A 28000-nucleotide genomic window follows, 5' to 3' on the forward strand; every position below is an offset into this window, starting at 1 on the left:
GGTGAATCATTAAATCTCTTCATAGAAAACACAGTCTTGAGCTAAGTCTTTTTCAACCAGTGGCAGCACGATTATTCTTCCCATTGGCATTGATGTCAGAAGTTCAGTCTTCATTTCAACAAGCTCTTATTGGTGAGTAGTTGCATTTTTGATCGAGGGTGAAAACCTTTTCCATTTTCTTTCTATGTTCTTTGGCTGATATAGTAATTAAGTTGAAATAAGACAGGTTAACAGGAGAAAAAAACAAATGTAATTACCTACATATGGCAGCCCCATATAACAGGAAGAGTCAAATACAGTCCCACAACTGAGGTTTATATATTATCCTGAGCTAAAGAGAAGAGGGTGAAAGCATTGGGAATTCAAAGAAGACAAAGACGATTGACAGGAACATGTGAAGAGCACATATTCTTTGTGTTTACTCAACCTCAACCATGTGATTGAGTCTTTATGATGTACAAAGTTATCTCTGGTATAAGTTTTCTTCCTGGTACAGGCCACCTGTGGAAATTCTTTTAGGCAGTTAAGGAAAAGTAAAAAGCTATTTGGGTCTGCTGGATCTGTATTGCTTCTGTCGCAAAAAAATCCACCTGCTAATGCAGTATATTTCTGGGCACAAACTCTGCTCCCCTTAACTTGTCTGAACTGTACTAATTATACAGTCTCAGGTGAGACTTTTTTCCTTCTTTTTAAAAAAAATTTCTTAAGTTTATTTATTTTGAGAGACGGAGAGAGCAGAAGAGGGGCAGAGAAAGAGGGAAAGAGGGAAAGAGAGAATCCCAGGCAGGGGCTGGGCTGTCAGTGCAGAGCCCTGGTGGAGGGCTTGAAACCACGAACCATGAGATCATGACCTGACCCGAAACCAAGACTGAACCACCCAGGAGCCCCTCAGGTGATCTTTCTAAACACTGGGCTAGATAAATATAAGATATCAGCTCATATATTTGAAGCAAAAATATTATGTAATTGTTTTGCATTGATTTTCAATCAACTTAGCTGTTTTGGTTCCAAAATATTTATATAGAGATTCAAGAACATTTTACACTAAAACAAAGATATAATGGACCATAACAGTAGTGTTTTATACTAGATTCTAATACACGGAGAATAGAAGAGGGTAGAATGTATAGTATGTATGATAGCAGAATACCAGATTCATTCTAGTTTATCTTCTTTTTTTACCCCCTTTTCGGATCACACTAAGTTTTTTCATATGTTTTCAAATAGTTTACTTCCCTAGAAAAGGAGTCCATCGATGATATGTCCCCTTTTGTCTACTTATCTTGTTACTTTATTTCCTGTTAACACAGCCAATTCGAGGAAAAGGCATGTGTCCTATGTGTCCTATGGCCTTTTCCTTGAGCTCTCTCAGAAGCAATATCTTTTGGCCACAAAAGATATTTTTGCTCTGTTTTCCCCACTTTTAAAGGTATATTCACATCCTCCCTGCCACTTCCCAAGGATTTTAATTGCTACACCACTTCCTTTAGGTATGAACGTTTCTTGCTGTTTGGCCACCGGTGCTAAAGGCAAATCCCTTACTTTCAGTGCATTTCCTGGTGCTCCTGAACATCAAAAATTAGATATTGACAGGTGTTCCAACTAACCTCAACTGACTGTGAATCACCTTCATTCTAATTATAATTCCACATCTATTGTACAAGAGCTTCAACTTTCTACCCTGGGTAATATTACATATGTCACATGCCAGGTTTTCTTCCCATCCAATTTGCAATCACGTTGGGCTCAGATGGGGGCATATGCCTTCCCCTAAAGCCTACTCTACACATTTGGACCCTGAGGAACATATAAGCCCTTTGATATAGGGGACCCGTTGGATAGCCAGACCATGTCAATCTCTGACACAGATGCATTGTTTACAATGTCCCTGCCTAGGCTCCAGTATTATAAGATACCATTATTCTACTTTTGTGAAAAGATAAAAGGGACCAATTTTCACTCCCCAACATTCCTGTATCTTTTACATAAGTTTTTCTAACTTTTTATCTCACTGTTAGAAGTCACTCTGTATTTTCCATATTCTTGTTAGTAATTCTCATTATTCCCCCATGTTAATTTACAAACCGGGCATATTTAAAAAAAATTTTTTTTTACGTGTATTTATTTTTGAGACAGAGAGAGACAGAGCATGAACGGGGGAGGGTCAGAGAGAGAGGGAGACACAGAATCTGAAACAGGCTCCAGGCTCTGAGCTGTCAGCACAGAGCCCGATGCGGGGCTCAAACTTACGGACTGTGAGATCATGACCTGAGCTGAAGTCGGACGCCCAACCTACTGAGCCACCCAGGCGCCCCTGTATTTTTTTTTTTTTTTTATCTTTGTGATTCTATGCTGGTTTAATGTTTTTTAAAACATAATTTATTGTCAAAATGGCTTCCACACAACACCCAGTGCTCATCCCAACAAGTGCCCTCCTCAATGTCCATCACCCAGTTTCCCCTCTCCCTCACCCCCATCAACCCTCAGTTTGTTCTCTGTATTTAAGAGTCTCTTGGGGCGCCTGGGTGACTCAGTCGGTTAAGCAGCCGACTTTGGCTCGGGTCATGATTTCATGGTCCGTGAGCTTGAGCCCCGCGTCAGGCTCTGTACTGACAGCTCAGAGCCTGGAGCCTGTTTCAGATTCTGTGTCTCCCTCTCTCTGACCCTCCCCCATTCATGCTCTGTCTCTCTCTGTCTCAAAAATAAATAAACGTTAAAAAAAAAATTAAAAAAAGAGTCTCTTATGGTCAGGCATATATATTTTTAAATGTTCTCTAAACACGACCTTCCTACTTTTACTAACAATGGATAATTCTTACCTGGTTGCTTATTAGATTTTCATGATTTAATCTTATGAATCCTATTAAGGCTTTAAAAATTTGTTGCCGGTTTGTGTGGCCACATTTTAATAGCATCATCATGAAGTCACGTTTGTACAAAACTTGTTTACTTGTTCTGATCTTTGCCCTGGCAGTCCTCATGTTGGTCCTTTTGACCCCTGAGTACCACCTCTGATAGCAACAAAATCTTGTTTGCTTTATGAAAAGATCAAAATGTTACAGGCTTATTGTTATTTTTTAATCCCAAGACGTGGAACTGGCTGCACTAAGGAGCCACTGCTTCTTTATAATGCAAGTTACTATTACAGCCCAATGTGGGGATCGAGATGTAAATTATGTTCTTCATCTTGGACACTGCAGATGGCAAAGAGACTCTTTAAATATCTCCAGTGACCGAAAACTCATCTTTCCTGTCTTTCTCCATCCTTTGCTGTCTGGTCCCCCACTTTCTTTCTTGCCTATGAATTCATGTTGATGATTCCAAGTAATTTGGTTTTTTTCGTAAATCTCTTTTGTAAAGAGAGGCTACCAATCCTAGGTTTTCCAGTAACAGTGTGACTGTGAAAATATATTTAAAGTTGTTTATTTGGGGGCATCTGGGTGATTCAGTTGGTTAAGCATCAGACTTCAGCTCAGGTCATGACCTCACAGTTCCTGAGTTGAGCCCCGCATTGGCTCTGTGCGGACATATCATAGCCTGGAGCCTGCTTTGGATACTGTGTCTCCGTCTTTCTCTGCCCCTTCTGTGCTCGCGCTCTGTCTCTCTTTCTCTCTCTCTCCAAAATAAATAAACTTTAACAAAATAAAAAACATGCTTATTTCCATTTTTCTATAATGACCCTTGGCTCTGGCTTTCTGGAATTGTTTTCAAATTATGCAATTCTAAGCTCTTATTTTGTCAGCTACTGCTATGATCAACTATTTTGAGAACTAGGAATAGGACACTTCAGAGTCATCTGGAAGTACCTCTGTAAGGGTTAAATTGTAGTGTAGAGCTAATGCTTAGCTTGAAAAATAACAGCTTTGTGTTGACACTGAAGGTTAAGACATAACAGCCTTGCTTTGCTCTGGTAAACTATGCCTCATACCCTTGTAAATTAGGCTTCACCAATTAAGGAAACAAAAGTTCAAAGAAAAGAGCATCAGAGGCAGGGTCAAGGAGATCCACTGGTTGCAACTTAGAGGCAGAAAGTCTAAAGTAAACACCTCATTAGACAACTGTTTCTAACTCATCTGGAACCTGTTTCTTTGTTATGTTCCCAGGTGATGATAAAACGATGTGATCGGTTATAAAAACTCTGTATCCCGGCTGTTCGGGGCCGCACTCTTATCAAGAGTGTTGGTCCCGATCGGTCGGCCTTGCCTCTCATTGTAATAAACTTTGTTGTGACTGTCACTGGTGCCCGTAGCATTCTGTTTCAGGAGTCGTGTGGATGCAACACCTCCAAGAAAACTGAAACCCAGAGTTCTCATATCAAAATGCGTTTTTCCATATAGTTAGGGACAGATAATAATGAAAGGCAAAATATGTACCTAAATGACAACTCACAAGTCTTGGTTTGTACTTTCTACATGCGATCCATTATTTAAATGTTTTCTTTCATGCTTTTCCTTTGTGCCATTGTCCATATTATCATTATGGGCAATTTAATTGCTCACACGCAATGTCTCAGGCTTCCCGGAATAGACTCATGCCTGTGACCATTCATGCTGGTACTACCCCAATAACTTTAAAGATGTCACAATTTAAAAAAAAGAAAAAAAAGAAAGTTAAATTCAAAGGTACCAAGATTACTATAAACAGATAATGCCTACCGAGAAATTATATAAAAGAAATCTTTTATGAACCTACTAAGACCTAAGCAAGTGAATGTAGTTCATTTACAGGGGGGAAAAAAGGCCAGCTGATAAAGGACTATGTGGTTGGTCTGATAGCCAAGTGTTTTTGAAGCCCGCTTAAATCCTATTTGTATATACATTTTCTGTTCAAATATACATAAGATTTCTGATTAAGAGCATCAGTTTTTAGAAATATTACAATAATTACTCGTAAGCTACTTTCCCCATACCTACATGAATGGAGCACGCACAAATAAAACCAAGAGCTAGCCCATAAATAGAAGTCTCTTGGGCATTCCCAAATTCCACACACCCAGAATCCAGGCTTTCAGAGCCAACAGGTTTTCAGTGTTTGTGTTTGTTAAAAAGGAAAGATACAGAAAGGAAGACTATAACATTCTACTAAATTTCTCTCAAATAATTTATCTGTATTTTGCAGGCAACAGAAATATGGAAGATACAAACAAATTTTTAACCAAATTTAAAGGATGTTATTTTGCAAATACTCAACTTAATCTTGAATTTTTAGAAAATTTAGATGATTTTGAAATCAGAGATGATGATGTCTTCATAATCACATACCCCAAATCTGGTGAGTCCTGTATTCCAACAGCTAATATAATTAATAAAATGATATTTCTGTAATATGGGAGCACTGTTTTTTTAGGAGCATATTCTATTTGCATATATAGTCAATCTACTGGATATAAGTAATTTCTCATGTGGGCAAGGGAAATGGGCATAATGAAGAAGGAGAGAGATTGACGAAACCCTATCAAACACTGAGTTGCTGAAGTGGGCTGGGAAAGGACACAGGGATATTTGCCATTTAGGCAGCTTCTTGGGACATACTTGAAGCTGTATTTAATGACCAAGTACCTGAGAAAGAGGAAATTGAACTTATACTAATTATGATCATTCCCCAAATACTTTGGGTCTTATTTTTGATAGCACTCATATATATGTGTAGAATATATACATACATTTTGTGTGTGTGGGCCTACACATACATCTATTTACATTCTCTACCTGTGTTTTATTTTTTTATTTTTATTTTTTGAAAAATAAGGATGTTTATTAAGGACATTTCTAGCCCACAGCTAGGGCTCATACTCAGCTCTATGAGCCACTGTCCGGCCTCATCCCCATTCAATGTGAATGACATTAGGGAGGCCGAGCCACAGGTATATCCCATTGATCCCACAGTAGGGGGGTCCCTTCCATAGCCAGGTATAGATAGAAGATACACTGCTGAGAATGAAGAGGGAAATCACTGGATTAATAAGTTTCTCTACACCCTGCCTGGACCCTTTCATTCTCACCTTCAAAGACCATGGGTTGAAGGTGCCTAGTACCATGATGTGGGGTATTCTCTACCTGTGTTTTAATGGGATTGGGGGGAATGTTTTTTGCTGCTGTGTTGTATGAGTTCTCTATATGGTTTGATATTACCTATTATGAGAAATATGATTTCCAAATATTTTATTCCATTCAATATGCCTTTTCATTTTGTTTGGGCTCTTTGGTGTACAGAAACTTTTCAGTCTGATATACTCCCACTTACTTATTTTGTTTTTGCTGCATTTGCTTTTGGTGTCATGTCCCAAAATATCATTGCCAGCATGAATTTTGGGGCACTACTGCCCTTGTTTTCTTATAGGAGTTTTGTTGTTTCGGGTCTTACATTCAGGATTTAATCCATTTTGAGTTAACTTTGTGTATGGTTTAAGGGAGTGGTTCATATTCTTCTTTTCCTATGCCAGTCCAGTTTTCCCAATACCATTTATTGAAGAGTCCACCCTATATTTTTTGCTCCTTTGTCAGAAATTAGTTGATTATACATGTTTAATTTGGGGCTCACTCTCTTGCTCTGCTGATCTATGCATCTGTTTTTATGCCAATACCATAATGTTTTGATTACTATAAATTTTTAATATTATTTGAAACTAATAAATGTGATGTCTTTAGCTCAGTTGTATTTTCTAAAGATTGCTTTGGCTACACAGGGTCTTATATGGTGCAAAAAAATTTTATGGTTATTTGTTTTATTTCTGCGAAAAATGTCATGATAATTTTGATAAAGGTTGCATTGAATCTGCTGACTGCTTTGTGTAGTATGGGATTTTAACAATATTAGTTCTTCCAACCCATGAACAGGAATGTCTTTCTATATATTTGTATTTTTTTTTCAGTTCCTTCTATCAGTACTTTACAATATCCAATGTGTAAGTCTTCTACCTCCATAGGTAAATTTATTCCTATATATTTTCTCCTTTTTGATGCTATCATAAATGGGATTGTTTTCTTAATTTCTCTTTCTGATAGTTTATTGTTAGCTTATAGAAATACAAGTTATATTTGTATGCTGATTCCTATCTTGCAAGTTCACTGAATTCAAATGATTAGTTCTAACAGAATTTTTGGTGAAATGTTTAGGGTTTTTGATATATAATATCTTACGAATAAAGACACTTTTACTTCTTCCTCTGCAACTTAGATGCCTTTTGTTTCTCTTTCTTGTCTAAGTGCTCTGGCTAGGATTTCCAGTAAAACTAGTGAGAAGCGTCTGATCTTGGTCATTACTTTAGATGCCCTGGTTATGATCTTAGATGGAAAACTGAAATTCTTACTATTGAGAAAGATGTCAGTTATGATCTTGTCATAAATGGCATTTAACCTATTGAGTTATGTTCCTTCTACATTTTGTTGAGAATTTTTATGATGAACAATATTCAATTCTGTTGAATTTTTTCTGTATTTATGGAGATGATAATATGGTTTTTATGCTTCATTTTTTAATGCATTATCAAACTATTCTATTTGCGGATGTTGAACCATCCTTGCATCCCTGGAATGAATTGTATTTGATCATGGTGTATGATCCTTTTAATGTGTTGTTGAATTCAGTTTGCTAATATTTTATTGGGGATTTTTTGCATCTATATTCATCAAGACTGATGGCCTGTGACATTCTTTTCTTCTAGTGTCTTTTCTGGTACTTAGCTGGGTAATGTTAGCCTTGTAAAATGAATTGGGAAGTGTCCCCACTTTTTTTATTTTTGGAAGAGTCTGTGAAAGATTGTTACTAATTCTTAAAATATTTGTTAGAAAAAAATGTTTTTAATATTTTTTTTCCCCAAGAAAACACTGATTCTCTTGCTCTACCTCAATTTAACAGACATGTTCCTATCTCTGGCTCTTTGCACTCACAGAATCTTTTTCCCTTGATGCTCTTCTACCTGATATGTGCATGGTTTACTCCCTTCTTTGGGTCCTTATTTTAAATTTATATTATCATTAAGGCATTCTGGATGGTCATATTTAAAAATGCAGCCTCACTCAAAATTCTCACAGTCTTCTTTGCTGCTTTATTTTCCCTCCATAATATAACACATATCACCTTATACTATACCATATATCTACATACTTAATTTGTTCATTCTTTACAAAGCCATCCTTAGGAAGCACATCATAGCATTTAGACAAGAACAAATAACCCAGAAGAACAGGAAAGACCTAAAAAACAATTCCATGTGTATAACAGAACTCAATATAAATTTAAGTAAGGTGCATTTATTAATGGGGAAAAGATAGTATATTTGGTCCCAGGAAATCTGTGTCACTATATGCAGGAAGTTCACCTGGAATCGAACAGCACATAAAAGAGTAAACTCTAAGTGTATTCAAGACACTAATATTAAAGGTAAAATTATACAACTATTTCTATTAAAAATATTGTAGAAAAATCATTGTAACTAAGGAGTGGTCAAGAGCGTCTACACAAATGTCCAAAGAAAAATATACAGGTAATAGTTTGATAAATTCAGTTACATCAAAATTAAGATGTTTGGGCTTTGCTTAACAGTGAGTTCCCTAGGCAAAGTTAATAGGGTCTGAAAGAGAGGAACTACTGGGCTTTTGAAGATGGCGGCGTAGGAGGACGCTGGGCTCACCGCGCATCCTGCTGATCACTTAGATTCCACTTACACCTGCCTAAAGAACCCAGAAAACCGCCAGAGGATTAGCAGAACAGAGTCTCCAGAGCCAAGCGCAGACGAGAGGCCCACGGAAGAGGGTGGGAAGGGCGGCGAGGCGGTGCGCGCTCCACGGACTGGCGGGAGGGAGCCGGGGCGGAGGGGCGGCTCGCTGACCAAGCAGAGCCCCCGAGTCTGGCTGGCAAAAGTAGAGGGGCCGGACGAACTGTGTTCCGACAGCAAGCGCGACTTAGCGTCTGGGAGGTCATAAGTTAACAGCTCTGCTCAGAAAGCGGGAAGGCTGGAGGACAAAGGGAGGGAGAGCTGCTGAGCCCCCAGATGGCAGAGCTCAGCTTGGCGGGGAACAAAGGCGCTTGCCAGCGCCATCTCCCCCGCCCATCCCCCAGCCAAAATCCCAAAGAGAACCAGTTCCTGCCAGGGAACTTGCTTGCTCCGCGCAAACACCCAACTCTGTGCTTCTGCGGAGCCAAACCTCCGGCAGCGGATCTGACTCCCTCCCGCTGCCACAGGGCCCCTCCTGAAGTGGATCACCTAAGGAGAAGCGAGCTAAGCCTGCCCCTCCCGCCCCCGTGCACCTTGCCTACCCACCCCAGCTAATATGCCAGATCCCCAGCACTACAAGCCTGGCAGTGTGCAAGTAGCCCAGACGGGCCACGCCACCCCACAGTGAATCCCACCCCTAGGAGAGGGGAAGAGAAGGCACACACCAGTCTGTGGCCCCAGCGGTGGGCTGGGGGCAGACATCAGGTCTGACTGCGGCCCCCCCAACCAACTCCAGTTATACACCACAGCACAGGGGAAGTGCCCTGCAGGTCCTCACCACTCCAGGGACTATCCAAAACGACCAAACGGAAGAATTTCCCTTAGAAGAATCTCCAGGAAAAAACAACAGCTAATGAACTGATCAAAAAGGATTTAAATAATATAACAGAAAGAGAATTTAGAATAATAGTCATAAAATTAATCGCTGGGCTTGAAAACAGTATACAGGACAGCAGAGAATCTCTTGCCACAGAGATCAAGGGACTAAGGAACAGTCACGAGGAGCTGAAAACGCTTTAAACGAAATGCAAAACAAAATGGAAACCACGACGGCTCGGATTGAAGAGGCAGAGGAGAGAATAGGTGAACTAGAAGATAAAGTTATGGAGAAAGAGGAAGCTGAAAGAAAGAGAGATAAAAAAATCCAGGAGTATGAGGGGAAAATTAGAGAACTAAGTGATACACTAAAAAGAAATAATATATGCATAATTGGTATCCCAGAGGAGGAAGAGAGAGGGAAAGGTGCTGAAGGGGTACTTGAAGAAATTATAGCTGAGAACTTCCCTGAACTGGGGAAGGAAAAAGGCACTGAAATCCAAGAGGCACAGAGAACTCCCTTCAGACGTAACACGAATCGATCTTCTGCACGACATACCATAGTGAAACTGGCAAAATACAAGGATAAGGAGAAAATTCTGAAAGCAGCAAGGGATAAACGTGCCCTCACATATAAAGGGAGACCTATAAGACTCATGACTGATCTCTCCTTTGAAACTTGGCAGGCCAGAAAGGCTTGGCACGATATCTTCAGTGTGCTAAACAGAAAAAATATGCAGCCGAGAATCCTTTATCCAGCAAGTCTGTCATTTAGAATAGAAGGAGAGATAAAGGTCTTCCCAAACAAACAAAAACTGAAGGAATTCGTCACCACTAAACTAGCCCTACAAGAGATCCTAAGGGGGATCCTGTGAGACAAAGTACCAGAGACATCACTACAAGCATAAAACATACAGACATCACAATGACTCTAAACCCGTATCTTTCTATAATAACACTGAATGTAAATGGATTAAATGCGCCAACCAAAAGACATAGGGTATCAGAATGGATAAAAAAACAAGACCCATCTATTTGCTATCTACAAGAGATTCATTTTAGATCTGAGGACACCTTTAGATTGAGAGTGTGGGGATGGAGAACTATTTATCATGCTACTGGAAGCCAAAAGAAAGCTGGAGTAGCCATACTTATATCAGACAAACTAGACTTTAAATTAAAGGCTGTAACAAGAGATGAAGAAGGGCATTATCTAATAATTACAGGGTCTATCCATCAGGAAGAGCTAACAATTATAAATGTCTATGCGCCGAATACCGGAGCCCCCAGATATATAAAACAATTACTCATAAACATAAGCAACCTTATTGATAAGAATGTGGTCATTGCAGGGGACTTTAACACCCCACTTACAGAAATGGATAGATCATCTAGACACACGGTCAATAAAGAAACAAGGGCCCTGAATGACACATTGGATCAGATGGACTTGACAGATATATTTAGAACTCTGCATCCCAAAACAACAGAATATACTTTCTTCTCGAGTGCACATGGAACATTCTCCAAGATAGATCACATACTGGGTCACAAAACAGCCCTTCATAAGTTTACAAGAATTGAAATTATACCATGCATACTTTCAGACCACAATGCTATGAAGCTTGAAATCACCCACAGGAAAAAGTCTGGAAAACCTCCAAAAGCATGGAGGTTAAAGAACACCCTACTAACGAATGAGTGGGTCAACCAGGCAATTAGAGAAGAAATTAAAAAATATATGGAAACAAACGAAAATGAAAATACAACAATTCAAATGCTTTGGGACGCAGCGAAGGCAGTCCTGAGAGGAAAATACATTGCAATCGAGGCCTATCTCAAGAAACAAGAAAAATTCCAAATACAAAATCTAACAGCACACCTAAGGGAAATAGAAGCAGAACAGCAAAGGCAGCCTAAACCCAGCAGAAGAAGAGAAATCATAAAGATCAGAGCAAAAATAAACAATATAGAATCTAAAAAAACTGTAGAGCAGATCAACGAAACCAAGAGTTGGTTTTTTGAAAAAATTAACAAAATTGACAAACCTCTAGCCAGGCTTTTCAAAAACAAAAGGGAGATGACCCAAATAGATAAAATCATGAATGAAAATGGAATGATTACAACCAATCCCTCAGAGATACAAACAATTATCAGGGAATACTATGAAAAATTATATGCCAACAAATTGGACAACCTGGAAGAAATGGACAAATTCCTAAACACCCACACGCTTCCAAAACTCAATCAGGAGGAAATAGAAAGCTTGAACAGACCCATAACCAGCGAAGAAATTGAATCAGTTATCAAAAATCTCCCCACAAATAAGAGTCCAGGACCAGATGGCTTCCCAGGGGAGTTCTACCAGACGTTTAAAGCAGAGATAATACCTATCCTTCTCAAGCTATTCCAAGAAATAGAAAGGGAAGGAAAACTTCCAGACTCATTCTATGAAGCCAGTATTCCTTTGATTCCTAAACCAGACAGAGACCCAGTAAAAAAAGAGAACTACAGGCCAATATCTCTGATGAATATGGATGCAAAAATTATCAATAAGATACTAGCAAATCGAATTCAACAGCATATAAAAAGAATTCTTCACCATGATCAAGTGGGATTCATTCCTGGGATGCAGGGCTGGTTCAACATTCGCAAATCGATCAACGTGATACATCACATTAACAAAAAAAAAGATAAGAACCATATGATCCTGTCAATCGATGCAGAAAAGGCCTTTGACAAAATCCAGCACCCTTTCTTAATAAAAACCCTTGAGAAAGTCGGGATAGAAGGAACATACTTAAAGATCATAAAAGCCATTTATGAAAAGCCCACAGCTAACATTATCCTCAACGGGGAAAAACTGAGAGCTTTTTCCCTGAGATCAGGAACACGACAGGGATGCCCACTCTCACCGCTGTTGTTTAACATAGTGCTGGAAGTTCTAGCATCTGCAATCAGACAACAAAAGGAAATCAAAGGCATCCAAATTGGCAAAGATGAAGTCAAGCTTTCCCTTTTTGCAGATGACATGATATTATACATGGAAAATCCGATAGACTCCACCAAAAGTCTGCTAGAACTGATACATGAATTCAGCAAAGTTGCAGGATACAAAATCAATGTACAGAAATCAGTTGCATTCTTATACACTAACAATGAAGCAACAGAAAGACAAATAAAGAAACTGATCCCATTCACAATTGCACCAAGAAGCATAAAATACCTAGGAATAAATCTAACCAAAGATGTAAAAGATCTGTATGCTGAAAACTATAGAAAGTTTATGCAGGTAATTGAAGAAGATATAAAGAAATGGAAAGACATTCCCTGCTCATGGATTGGAAGAATAAATATTGTCAAAATGTCAATACTACCCAAAGCTATCTACACATTCAATGCAATCCCAATCAAAATTGCACCAGCATTCTTCTCGAAACTAGAACAAGCAATCCTAAAATTCATATGGAACCACAAAAGGCCCCGAATAGCCAAAGTAATTTTGAAGAAGAAGACCAAAGCAGGAGGCATCACAATCCCAGACTTTAGCCTCTACTACAAAGCTGTAATCATCAAGACAGCATGGTATTGGCATAAAGACAGACACATAGACCAGTGGAATAGAATAGAAACCCCAGAACTAGACCCACAAACGTATGGCCAACTCATCTTTGACAAAGCAGGAAAGAACATCCAATGGAAAAAAGACAGTCTCTTTAACAAATGGTGCTGGGAGAACTGGACAGCCACATGCAGAAGGTTGAAACTAGACCACTTTCTCACACCATTCACAAAAATAAACTCAAAATGGATAAAGGACCTGAATGTGAGACAGGAAACCATCAAAACCTTAGAGGAGAAAGCAGGAAAAGACCTCTCTGCCCTCAGCAGTAGCAATCTCTTACTCGGCACATCCCCAAAGGCCAGGGAATTAAAAGCAAAAGTGAATTACTGGGACCTTATGAAGATAAAAAGCTTCTGCACAGCAAAGGAAACAACCAACAAAACTAAAAGGCAACCAATGGAATGGGAAAAGATATTTGCAAATGACATATTGGACAAAGGGCTAGTATCCAAAATCTATAAAGAACTCATCAAACTCCACACCCGGAAAACAAATAACCCAGTGAAGAAATGGGCAGAAAACATGAATAGACACTTCTCTAAAGAAGACATCCCGATGGCCAACAGGCACATGAAAAGATGTTCAACGTCGCTCCTTATCAGGGAAATACAAATCAAAACCACACTCAGATATCACCTCACGCCAGTCAGAGTGGCCAAAATGAAGAAATCAGGAGACTATAGATGCTGGAGAGGATGTGGAGAAACAGGAACCCTCTTGCACTATTGGTGGGAATGCAAATTGGTACAGCCACTCTGGAAAGCAGTGTGGAGGTTCCTCAGAAAATTAAAAATAGACCTACCCTATGACCCAGCAATAGCACTGCTAGGAATTTATCCAAGGGATACAGGAGTACTGATGCATAGGGGCACTTGTACCCCAATGTTTATAGCGGCACTCTCAACAATAGCCAAATTATGGAAAGAGCCTAAATGTCCATCAACTGATGAATGGAAAAGAAATTGTGGTTTATATACACAATGGAATACTACGTGGCCATGAGAAAAAATGAAATATGGCCTTTTGTAGCAAAGTGGATGGAACTGGAGAGTGTGATGCTAAGTGAAATAAGCCATACAGAGAAAGACAGATACCATATGGTTTCACTCTTATGTGTATCCTGAGAAACGTAACAGAAACCCATGGGGGAGGGGAAGGAAAAAAAAAAAAGAAAAGAGGTTAGAGTGGGAGAGAGCCAAAGCATAAGAGACTGTTAAAAACTGAGAACAAACTGAGGGTTGATGGGGGGTGGGAGGGAGGGCAGGGTGGGTGATGGGTATTGAGGAGGGCACCTTTTGGGATGAGCACTGGGTGTTGTATGGAAACCAATTTGACAGTAAATTTCATATATTAAAAAATAAAAAATAAAATAAAAAATAAAAAATAAAAAAAAAGAGAGGAACTACTGGCAATGACTATAATTAAAAATAATTAATACCTAGAATATATTAGGTGTATATACAGATCAACTGGAAGAGAACAGTGATCTACTTATAAAAAGAGCCAAAGAGATGAGCTGAAAATTTACCGAAGGAAACCACTCTCCACCAATGCCAACAAAAAACCACAAAGCTGGTACACAATAGTCACTTGCTTTATATCTAGTACACTGACAGCAATTAGAAAGGTCAGAAACCCTGAATGCTGACAAGGAGTACACACACATCTGCATGCTTTAGCATAATACTGCTGGGAGAGTAGACTGAAGCAGCCATTCTCTGGGGAGCAGTCTGGCACTATCTGATCAACTGAAATACAGACATACCAGGCAATTTTGCTCCTGAGTATATGTCTCCAAGAATATCTCATATGGGTTCATAGGCAACATGAGTGAGGGTGTAAGTGGCAGTGTTGTTTGGGGTGTGCTGTCCATTGGGGGAAATTAGACAGGTCAGTGCATGAATGCACACCCTGAAACACAGACAGCATCTGTTAGGTGCAATGGATCAGCAGTAGCATGTAAAGGAATGTTAAACCACAGCTCACAGTGACAAACAGTAAGAAATGACGTGCATGGATTAAAAATCAAGCACATACAACAATACATATTTCAAAAGAACATCTTCCAAGAAAGAATATACTTTAAACCCTAAAGTCTTCTTGTCTGTGGTGGAAGTAGGGGTAGGAATGGAAGCAGGAAATGTGAATATAAGGAATTAATAGATCTTGGAGTGCCTGCAGTGAATCAGTGATGTTAGTATAGCATGACTGCAGAAAATGATAAATATCAACTTACATTAACCTCTGACATCCAAAAAGGCAAGAAGGAGAAAGAAAGAAAGAAAGAAAGAAAGAAAGAAAGAAAGAAAGAAAGAAAAAGAAAGAATGGAAGAAAGAAAGAAAGAAAGAAAGAAAGAAAGAAAGAAAGAAGAAAGAAAGGAGGGAAGGAAGGAGGGAAGGAAGGAGGAAGGGAGGGAAGGAAGGAAGGAGGAAAGAAAGAAAGAAAAGAGAAAACGAGAAAGATAGGTTGTGATAGGGGAGTGGATATGGAAGCAGAAGCAGGAGAGAGGACAAAGACAGGAAAAATGCAGCCTATTTTGCCTGGGGAACACGTTCTTCCAGTCCTCATAGTCTTAAATTTCTGCAGATTTGTAACCCATTAAGGTCATGTTTGGTAATTCCTCGGCACCCCTGAAGCTGTGATACCTGATGCAGAAGCAGTACTTCTTATCTGGGAAAGGTTGGAGAATGTAAGAAACCCTTTTAGAGCTTCATAACAATGAATTTTCTTTGTGTTTGAACATCAGCTGTGGTAACATGTAAGCACACATGATCTTGGTCTTCCCTGGGCAACACTGGAGGATTTATGCCCATCATGCTCCAGACAAGGTGCATACCACCTGACAGCAAGGCATGTATTCTTAACAATGATCTTGCTTACCAGATGCTGCTGCTTCACAGGCAGGGTGATAGGGTGGTCTCAGGAAGGGATTATAGGATGGGAATTGATGAGGGGCCAATGTACTTTCTCATTTAAGATGTTGATTTGAACCTTTCTGGGACATGTGACTTCTTGTTGGGGTAGGTTTTTGAAGCATTGCCTGTATATATGAGAAGCATGACCTTACAGAAGGTGTGTTTTAACTCTTAATATTCCCATATATGAAGCATGCAAAATGAAGTGGAAGGAATCTAGAGTAGGCAGTACACCCGTGTATTCTGTGACATATGTCCACTCTAATTGGAATTGGGAGAAATAGTCATCCTTAGAATTTGTCACATCCCACTTACAGCAAAAGGTCTAATCTTTTCCTTCCTGTCTCCATGTGGATCACAGGGCCTCCTTTAGGGATTTATAATGAACACTATTTCCCGAAGTGACATCATGGGCACAGTAAGAAACATAGGGAACGGGGGAAAGATGGAAAGTGACTCTATCAGTAAAATGCCAATTTTTTTTCTCTATATTAGCTAACGTCCTAGGAGTGGGGTTGGGGAAGGAAATCTTGAGGCAGGCATAGAAGATAGTTTAAAATTCCCATATATGAAGCAGAAGAAAGTACAGAAGACTCAAGAAAAATTTGTGGGACAAATGCCCATGGAGTTTCACATGTAGAATCTCCTTATAACGAAAAGCAAAGGCAACGTATGTTTGTCTTTACCCACACTGCACCCTTTATATATTAAAAATTCCATTGAGACAAAATTACCTTTGTACGTATTATAATAACAACCTCTGATTAAAAAACTGATGACACATCTATATACTTTTTGGATAAATTTTCGCATCATTAAAACAAAATTATTTCTTTTACAGGGACTGTCTGGTTTCAGCAGATATTGTGCTTGATTTATTTTGAAGAACATCGCAAAGGCATTGGGAATCTGGAAACAGTTGAACGCATCCCCTTCATTGAGTACTCCTCTCGAGAAGTGGATTTTGCTGAAAGACCATCTCCTCGTCTCTTCACTACCCACATCCCATACTACTTGGTTCCCAGGGGGCTAAAGAACAAAAAAGCCAAAGTAGGAAAATAGACTATGGCTGCTGAAAGACAACTGCTTTTTCATTATTTCATTTCTATTCATTACATTGATGCTGCACTCGTCCAGGTGTTAGCAAATGTGGTATTTGTCATGCATTAATTTTCAACAGACTTTTGTGTTCTTATCTTCCAGTATCTGATTTTATCTTTCACCCTTTGTTTTCTGATCACATATGGAACACAACCATTGGAAAATGAGACTATATAGGAGTGTATTTAATTTACTTCATAGAGTATATTATAATATCATATACATTATATATTATATACCCTCTCATTTGTTAGCTATATTACCATGTGTATATAAACTGCCAACAATTCCTTTTTCTTTTTTCTGTATGCTCTCCTCGCTTCCTTCTGACGCTTCCAACCTGTTTTGCCCGCTTTCTCTGTGAATGTACCGAGTTCATTGGAAATCTGAGGGAAGCTCAGAGAGAATCATTTGTATCTACTGAGTGATTTTTGTCTCTCCCAGTATCAGTCACCTCCACCCACTGATAATTTCAACTCTTGACTCATTTTCTCCCTCTCTACCTCCACTCCTCTGACTCACGGGATTATTTCAAAGTTGATGTACATTGTCTCTGGCTGGCCAGATAGGAGTGAGGCCAACTACGCTCAAAGGATCAACATGAAGGAGGCACTTCCTGTCAGGGCCACACAAGTGTGGGATTGCCTCCTTCAGGTTGACCCATCAGGCTCTGCACTGGCCTCCCAGACCCTAGCCCTGCCAGGCCTCTCCGGTTGATTTAAACTCCAGCCACTTTTCCTCCACCAACCTCAGTAACCCTCTTCTGCAACCCACGTGTTATGCACCTGCCTTTGTCTATGACTGTTTTTGCTTTCTGATGTAATACATACTTACCTGTTTATTTATTGTCTATGTTTCTGGCCACAGTGTAAAACCCTTGAGACAGATGGAGTTTGCAGTGCATAGAACCCTGTCTAGAAGGCATTAGAGTTGAATGAATGACAAAAGGGATCGCCAGTAATTGCCCTAATGCAGATCTTTGCTTCAAGCACCTTATTATCTGAGTGCTGTCTCCTTTTCCTCCTGCTCTTTTCAGGTGTTCTGTTCAATGATGTGTCAGCACATTCATTTCTCCAGCCCCCTCCCCACTCCTATTCCCCACACTCACTCTCATATATATGCGTGTCCCTAATTGCTTCTTGCCCACCAATGACTCTACATTTTAAATTCAAATCCTTTTTGTCTAAATTCTTTTGCTAATTCAACTGTTATGATTTGTTGCCAACCCTTAATTCTGCTGAAACACAATTGTGTTATATTAGTACCTATATTCATGAATCTGGTAGTGTGGTCAGAAAAAATCAAAACAGTTAAAAATTGTGTCTTTCTTTACATTTATGGCCACAATTCTCACACTTTACTTTTTAAAAATGTTTTGCTTCCCCCCCTTTCCATACTGACTTTTCATACTTTCTTTATCTTCTCAAACCTCAGCAGCATTCTGCTCTACCTATCCCAGTAAAAGACTCCAAGTAAACCATTAATAGTAGATGCCCTCCACATGCAAAACCTCCCCTCACTGCTGTCCCTCCTTAAGAGGAAAAGGTGGGATGTGTACACAGTTTTGTTCTCATTACATATCTGCCCCTCCATTCATGGTCTGGATCCCTTTTTGGATCCCTTTTGTCTGTACCACTGTTTCGCAAATGGGAGTCAGGCCAGGCCAACATCTGGGAATCATCAGCTCTCAGCTCTGCGTATTCCCCACAGGATATTTAGCATATTTGAGGCATTTTTGGTTATGGTGGTGGTGCTGCTAGTTATAGTGGGTTGAGGCCTGGGATGCTGTTAAATGTCCCATGATGCTTACGGTAGTCCCAACCACAGACCGTTATCTGGGGAAATGTCCATGGTGCCACTGTTGAGAAACTTGTTCTACTCTCAAAGACTTTCCTTAAGCAATATAATTTGCTTTTTTTCATTCATTACCAATTTCCTTATGCTGATTGGATCATTCTGTTTGGCCCATAATGAAGTTTTCATGTGGCATTTTTTAACAGTAAAATAAAACTTGTCTTGCTCCATTTCAATTTTCATTTTCTGCCTTTCATTTTCTGTTTGAGATAAACTTCTTAAAAGCGTTTAGCCTCATTCTCCACGCTTTCCCTGAATCCTGAATGTCAACGTCCCTTGTTATTATAGTTTTTGAAAAGGGGGGATCATTTCTTGATCACTTTACTTGGCCTATCACTGGCATCTGACATAGTTGATCACTTTCTATGTCTTTAAACATTTTCTTTTCCTGCTGTTCCAGACACCACATTCGTGGTATCATATTGTCTCAGTGGACACTTAGAGGAGATTCTACCCAAAAACCTTTCCCTCTCTTCATATTTCATTTCAGCAGAGCTCTCATTTTGTTTGGACTTGTATCCTGTATATGCTTCTGGTCTGATGGTTAGAGTGGTAAAATTTGGTTGGTGCAAAACCAGGGCTTGGTACCAGGCATCTTGCCATTAATTTTTAAGGCACAGGTAAGTGACAAGCTTATGAACAACAACACAAGTAAAGAAGAAGTTTCTTTCGTGTCCTCTGAAAGAAGGTTTCTTCATTATTTTAATTGACCATGGGGATGAAAAGTGGCAGCTGTGTGGGACATAAAGAAGGGTTAGCATGTCATAGTGGAAAAGTAGGAGACTCAGTCTATGACTACATCGAGATGATGAGTTAACCTAACCTGTTGCACTCTCATCTTGGGCTTTGGCTTTTTGTGAGAAAAGTTGATACTTTCACTATTTAGGAAATGTTATGTGAGATCTTTTCTAACTTATACAATTATATTTTGAGACGCTGCTCCTTCCTCTTTACTGGCTTCTCCTTCTCTGTCTAACCTCTGAGAGCTGATGATTCCCAGATTTTTGGCCTGGCCTTCTCCTATTCTCCCTCTATAGTTAATCCCTCAGTTAGATTATCTAATCACGTAAGTTAAATACAATGTATGTATAGTTGATTTCTCCCTTTAATTCTAGATTGATGTAAAGTATTTAAAAACTCTATATCTATAGAGATGTCAAATATATCTCTATATAGGTATTATCCAAATATGGGCTCCAATACCAAAAGGAGTTTTGATTTTATCTTCAAACCACTCCTTTTCCCAGTTTCCTTATATATTTTGTTCTATTTATTATGTATAGAGAGAGCATAGTCAGGGGAGGGGCAGAGAGAGAGGGAGTCACAGAATCCAAAGCAGACTCTAGGCTTTAAGCTGTCAGCACAGAGCCTGATGCAGGGCTCAAACCCATGGACCATGAGATCATACCTAAGCTGAAGTTGGACGCTTAACCCTCTGAGCCACCCAGGCACCCCAATACTTTGTATTTTTAATGTCTTTGGGTTGCTTCACTGCTTTATGAAATTATGGCTTCTGATTGGTTACAATATACATTTTTAAAGTTAAATCTCATAGTCCTTCAATGCAAAAAATATTGAAGAAGTAACTACTATGGGTCAAGTACTTGTGCTTTATACTGTGAAGATATATAAGAATTATGTGAACCATACACTGAAGGATGAGAGAAATACAATCTAAACTTTCACAGATGATTTGAAAATATCTTAGTAAGTTTTTCCTATTGCCATAATTGTATAGCTATGAGATATTTTCACATATGTTAGCTTGTTGAGGTAGGGACAGGAGAATATTGTTGGTTTCTGTCTAGGGGAGTAAGAAGAGGTACCATGTGAGGTAATTGATAGTCACCAATAATTAAGTCTCCCAATCATTAAGGGAGAGCCATTGCAGAGGAGAAATGCAAAATACAAAGAGGGTTGAATATATACAAGAAATGGTTAGAAACTGTAAAGTTAAGCTAACAGGCTTCATTCAGTTGGAGGGCATTAGGGTACAAATATGACATTATGAAAGCATCAGATATAATGAATACTTCCTTTCTTTCCAGGTTATTTACATATACAGAAACCCTAAGGATGTTATGTGCTCATATTTTCACTTTTCAAAGAAACTGACAGCATCCGCTACAGATAACTTTGTGGAATTCATGAATCTATTTCTAGAAGGAGAAGGTAACTAAAATTTCATAAAATACTAAGTTTGGTGTCTTGTGGTGAGTTTTTAAGCTCTAGCAGAGAGAAAGAGTTTGCTTAAATAGAGTAGAATGGGGATCAGTAATCAACGTATCAAGCCAGTTGGTAGTGTTGTCTTAGGTGACCATGTCCAGCCATTGTACAAATATTGCTAACTCTCTCTCCTTCTCAACAAATTGTCAAGATTACAGTCATACCAACAGAAAATAATTACATCTAACCATGGAGAGATTATTTCACTGGCACACAGATTTCTGTCCTAGCTTAGTGAGAAGTAGCTCAGTGAGAGCGTACGTTTGGAGCTTTGCACTTCATATTTCAAGGGGCTCCTCCCAAGAGTCCTTTAAAAAATATTTTAGTAAATTTTTATTCATTGTTTAAGTAATTTATACACCCAGAATGGGGCTCACAACTCTGAGGTCAAGAGTTGCATGTTCTATCCATCGAGCAAAACAGGTGCTCACCACATTCTTATCTGAGGAGCCAGTGCAGCTATTTGACCAGGAACAAAGCTTGCAGAAGTAAACGTGATGATCTGGAACAGACTTACGATTGTGTCCAATGCATTGTGGCAGAGCTGAAGTGACTCTTAGAGACCTCTCGTGCTCCTTGCAGAGTAGAAATACCTCCATGTGCCTTTGGGGATAGTCGAGAAGTAAGGAGAGGATTCATTCCTCCTTTCCCTTTTCAGTTTTTCTTACCCCATGGCAAGATTATTTTCTATTTATATGAAATGCATTTTTAAGAGACTAATTTCTCCTTGACTGTATGTTTGTTTCCTGGTGGAAGTTGGATGGTTCTCCCACAACCAGATGCTAGGGGAAATCTGGAATCTAGCAGCACACTTCCTTTTCCTCCTTTGTTACTAAAGGTTCCTGCATCTCCTAGGACTGTAGATTCTTTTCAATGTGTTCAACATATTTACTTAATGATGTATCTGTTCTCCCCACAGTGGCAGGAAGTCTTTGGTTTGACCACATCAAAGGTTGGTATGAGCACAAAAACCTGTTCAACATTCATTTCTTGATGTATGAGGAGATGAAGAAGGTGAGAAATGTGACATTACTGACTTCACTGAAGCTGTAAGCCAGCCTGGCTGAATGAATTGATTGTTTATGCCCAGAACACCCAAAGGATGATATCAAATTTGAGAACCCAGATTGTGTACCAGGAGACATTTTTCCTATATCACTTCTATGCTTTCTTTACCAGGTTTCCATTTAGAACTACCACTGGAGGTTTCTTTTCAAAATTTATCTGTGTGTCAATAGATGTCTGTTTATGTATGTTGGTGTGAATGATTTGATTATTTTGAGTCAGATTATTGGTTTCTCTTTCGTGAATTGTTATATCTATTTCCTTCCATTTTTAATTACACTAACGTTGTAGATGTGTGTTCCTCACTTGCAGGTACATTTCTTGGGAACTTTAATCTTGTCTGTATTGTGTATGATTAAACCATGCAGGAAAAATTAAATGAAAATACCTGTGTATGATTAGAAAGAATTCAGCTCCCAGTACAGTCAACTATATGTGCCTGAAAAGAAAACTTTTATTGCTTACTGACTAAAACCCAGAGCCAGGCTACCCTGATGCTGGGTGTTTGGCTCATGCATGTCAAGAATATCCCAGGGTTTTCTGTGTTTCTTTTGTACCATATTTGGTGTGATGACGATGTTTCCCTCATGGTAGCAGGACAGTTGTAGCTCCAAAGTCATGTCTTCACATGATAGCTTACATGGCAGACAGAGTGTTAACGGGGAGAAAAGTGGCATTCTTGCCTTGCTTTGTTCCCACTTTTGCTCCGTGAGGAAACTCACTCTCAGAAACTTCTGTTTGACTTCCTCTTTCAGACCCAATACCCAAATTGGGCCATGTGACCACCCTAAACTAATCTCTTGTAGCAGACAGTGGGATTGCCACGAGGAAGTTGGATTAATAATGATCATTATGGAATGTGGCTGGGCACTGCTGCCAGGACACCACCAGGATCTCTTAGCAGGAAAGAAGAGAAAGAGCTGAAAGGCTGGCGACCCTAAAGGCTGCCACCTGCTGCGTGTTTGTCACTAGCTTCTGTTACCCCTGCCATAGGGCATATACCAAATCTAGACTCTCTGGCTGAGTGCATATCACCTACGAAATAGAGATTCAAGTGTCTGGCTGGCCTTGTAATCTTCTTCACAATATGGCCCTTCTTTTTTTCTTTTTATATGAAATTTATGGGCAAATTGGTTTCCATACAACACCCAGTGCTCATCCCAACAGGTGCCCTCCTCAATGCCCATCACCCACTTTCCCCTCCCTCCCATCCCCCATCAGTTTATTCTCAGTTTTTAAGAGTCTCTTATGGTTTGCCTCCTTCCCTCTCTGTAATTTTTCCCCCTTCCCCTCCCCCATGGTCTTCTGTTAAGTTTCTCAGGATCCACATAAGAGTGAAAACCTATGGTATCTGGCTTTCTCTGTATGATTTATTTCACTTAGCGTAACACTCGCCAGTTCCATCCACGTTGCTACAAAAGGCCAGATTTCATTCTTTCTCATTGCCAAGTAGTATTCCATTGTATATATAAACCACATCTTCTTTATCCATTAGTCAGTTGATGGACATTTAGGCTCTTTCCATAATTTGGCTATTGTTGAAACTGCTGCTATAAACATTGGGGTACATGTGGCCCTATGTATCAGCACTCCTGTATCCCTTGGGTAAATTCCTAGCAGTGCTATTGTTGGGTCATAGGGTAGATCTATTTTTAGTCTTTCGTGGAGCCTCCACACTGTTTTCCAGAGCGGCTGCACCAGTTTGCATTCCCACCAACAGTGCAAGAGGGTTCCCGTTTCTCCACATCCTCTCCAGCATCTATAGTGTCCTGATTTGTTCATTTTGGCCACTCTGACTGGCGTGAGGTGATATCTGAGTGTGGTTTTGATTTGTATTTCCCTGATGAGGAGTGGTATTGAGCATCTTTTCATGTGCCTGTTGGCCATCTGGATGTCTTCTTTAGAGAAGTGTCTATTCATGTCTTCTGCCCATTTCTTCACTGGATTATTTGTTTTTCGGGTGTGGAGTTTGGTGAATTCTTTATAGATTTTGGATACTAGCCCTTTGTCTGATATGTCATTTGCAAATATCTTTTCCCATTCTGTTGGTTGCCTTTTAGTTTTGTTGATTGTCCTTCTATTGCTTACAGGCTCACCTCCCATCTTTCTCATTCCAGACCTGTTCCCATATAGCCCCAGAGAAACTCAAATTCTCATACTCCTGTGACCTGAGATCCCACACCTTCCATGCAACCACAATTTTGCAGATACTCTTTTTTTGATTTAAACACTGTATCTTCAGTTTGTCTATCAAAAAAGTCCTGGTTTTGGTTTAATTCCCAGAACAAATTTCTCATCTTTGAGGAACTTTCTCTGAATTGTGTTACATAATTACTCTTTGCCAGTAAGTGCTTGTACTGAATTCCCAGAACTGATTCCCTGTTGTGCCTCTGTTCACGTGCACCATCATTTAGGGCAGCATCTGACATATAGTAGCTATTCACCAAATACTTGCCCACTTAACACAAATAAAATGAAATATGAGTGTTCCTAATATGCACTCTAAAACAGTGGACAAGGGAGGAATTAATTTATCAAGAAGGAATAAGCAAGAACCTTCTCATGGTCCTGCTCCACTTTTCTAAGTATCCTAAGCACCTACATTTTTCACTCCCATAATGATATTTAGCTGTGACTTTTGTGTGTGTCTTCTTTCTTATAATGTGCATCATTTATCATATTATGATTTATTTCAGGATCTCAGAGGCTCTGTGTTAAAAATATGCAAATTTTTGGGGAAAGAATTGAGTGAAGAGGACGTGGATGCCGTTGTGAGACAGGCCACGTTTGAAAACATGAAGAATGACCCACGAGCCAATTATGACAATAAACTCAAGGTCTATTTTGGGATACAAAAAAAAGGTCATTTTCTTCGCAAAGGTGATGTTGAACAATAAATGCTTGGCTATCTTGCACTGTGATACAAACATAACGAAGTGTATCTTCTAAGCTGTCCCGATGTGGAGCTGCTATGGCCCTGTTCCCTTCCCTACACAGTTGATTTTCCATGATTTCTTCTTGGTGCTCTTCAAGAGACTATATTATTTGGTCCCAGAATGTGTCTGGATGAATAGCCTAAAGTTGCAAGGCCTTCTCCTTGGCCCCTGGAAATCTACCAATGCCTATCACCATGTCTACCACAAAAGGGATGTTCATTTAGTGTTAGACTATTTTCCCCCAGTACAATGGGTTAGGCACATGATGATGAATTAATGGTGGCACAGTTGGCCATCACTGGCTGTTCTTCCATCTCTGTGATTTAGTCTGAACCTCGTCCAGGACTGAATTAACAACACATATTCACTATTCTTTTGTTACTGGGGAGGACTATTATGTATACATATAATAGTATACACACACACGCACACACATACACACACACACACACATAATAGTATAGTATACATAATAGTCCTTCCCAGTAACAAAATAATCTTCCATCATAAAAATGTATAGGAATATCTCCTTTATCTCAATATGATACCTCTGGTGAGTGCATTTTTAAATGAATTATTCCTTCATATAAATGATAAATGTGAACATGTTAGAATATTTTTATTATTTTATAAATTATTCTAAGTTAAAATGTATGATCTTCTTAGTACCTGGAAAATCGATAATACAGAATTGACATAAATTTTACACTTAATCAGAATGTTTTATGCCTCTACGCCAATCGCAATAAATAGTGGCTTAAATACATTAGTATTTCCTTCACTTAACTACTTTGTACATCTTCACCCATTCAATTAAAAAATGTGAAACACTGGTAACTTGGAGCCAACCTGAAGTGGGGACATGCCCTTCCCTTTACCCTCAGCGCATCCTGTCATGTTGTAGATGCTACAATCCTTCTCCAATGCCATCATCATGGCACTTGCATTTTTTTTCTTTGAAAAAAGAAAATTTTCTGTGGTTACACATCTTTAACACACCTGAAAAACGAGAGACTGAAATGGCCAAGACAACAAAAAATGGAGAAGCCAAATTTCCTTACGGAAATGATGCACATTCCCTTGTTTCTTCTGCACATACTTTTCTCTTAGATGTTATGAAGTGTAATGTCATTTGTACTGGCTCTACCACTCCTGCACAAATTGTGTTTGTGTTTTCAGTTTCATTAGCATTGAAGCTGGTTTATTTATTTGTTTACACTTTAGCGTGATTTTACATTCAGTGTTTCTTGCCTCTCCTTCTATCGACCTCTACTTGCCGTCCCAACTCTGTGTCTGTAAGTTTAAAGTAAGATTGTTTTAAACCTACACTGGGTACAGATGGAATAATTACAGGTGGGCCATTCCAAACTGTATGAGCTTGGGCTATATTTTAAAAATCTCTCTGAGCATCCATGTCCTCATCAGTAAATATTTGTCTAATGATATCTGATTTTTGGAATTTTTAAGGACTTCTGTAAACTACAATAGCCCATGTTAGCCTGCAACAAAATAGTCAACAAGTTGCAAGAGTTTTCTCCTTTGTCAGGTAGCTGACAGCTCAGGGCTTGAGCTAATTACCTTAAATTACCTCATAATTGTGATGATGAGTTTTCTTTTCCCCTTGCCATAAAGTGGGAGAGAAAAGGGCCATTGCCATGTGCAGGAGCAACAGGGGCCTTACTAGGGAGGAAAATGAATGTCCAAAAAATGGTGTTTCTCCCAGCACTAAGGCATCATGCCCCCTCCTCCCAGAATCTGCCTTGAAGCAATTTCTTTGCTGTTCCTCCCAGGTACGATTGGAGACTGGAAAAATCACATGACTGTTGAGCAGAATGAAAAGTTTGACATGATTTTCCAAACGAAGATGAAAGATATTCCCTTGAAGTTCATCTGGGATATGAATGAAGAATAGATTTCTTAACAATGCACAAATATTTTTACGAAACTTCTTTCAGAAGGAAATATATTGAATTGTACACTTTCATCTTTGATTGTCACTGGCTTATTATTGAAAAAACTCATTGATGAATAAATATTAATATGCCCACACTACATCATTTGCCATCTGTGGCCTGTTTCAATTTGCTAGGAGTCCTCACTTTCTGATCAGAAGAGGTTTCCTCTCTTTGTGTTGCAGTATAATTATGGAATAGTTTACCTTAAGTTCAGAAGTTCCAAAGCCTTGAACCACAAAGGAGATCATAACATGTGATTGATTTGACATCTTAAAATAGAAGCCTTGTCATTTATAAAAAACTACTTATGGTCTTTTTTCATATTTAAGATTTTAATTCTTAGGTAATCAAACGAGTCAGCCTTTCATTTTATGGCTTCTAGGATTTGTGTCCAACTAGGAGTGTTGCTATCACAAGTATTTCCATGTATTCATAAGTCATTTCTTTATTTAATCTTAATATCTATCTTTTGTTGTTAGATACCTGTCAATTTTTTTTCCTAACAGATAGCCAAATGGCCCAAAATCATTTATTGAATTCACATCATTTTCCTACTGATTAAAACAGACATTATCTTGTTCTACAATATTGTATGTACATAAATTTTCTTATGTAAAATGACATATTTTCTGTCGATATAATTTTCTTTTTTATAACTATGCCCTAATTTCTAACATAGATTAAGAAACCAATAAATCATGATGTATTGTGTTGGAATTCTGCTAAGTGTTGCTTTACTCCTAAAATGTCACATAAAAATTGACATCACCACTAGTTGAGTGTTCCCATT

General features: G+C 39.0%; 1 protein-coding gene across 1 annotated transcript; it reads left to right on the plus strand.

Annotated features, from left to right (window-relative positions):
• Positions 1 to 27921, plus strand: LOC132667551 (amine sulfotransferase-like). Its single transcript, XM_060616474.2, has 7 exons — positions 1 to 132; positions 5119 to 5271; positions 16915 to 17123; positions 21077 to 21200; positions 22174 to 22268; positions 25016 to 25199; positions 27046 to 27921. The coding sequence occupies exons 1-7, from the start codon at positions 93 to 95 to the stop codon at positions 27165 to 27167; spliced, it is 927 nt and encodes a 308-aa protein (XP_060472457.1). The 5' UTR covers positions 1 to 92; the 3' UTR covers positions 27168 to 27921.
• Positions 27922 to 28000: the final 79 nt, after the last annotated feature.

Source organism: Panthera onca, chromosome B2 (genome assembly GCF_046562875.1).
Source record: "Panthera onca isolate mPanOnc1 chromosome B2, mPanOnc1 haplotype 2, whole genome shotgun sequence".
NCBI classification, from domain to species: domain Eukaryota; kingdom Metazoa; phylum Chordata; class Mammalia; order Carnivora; family Felidae; genus Panthera; species Panthera onca.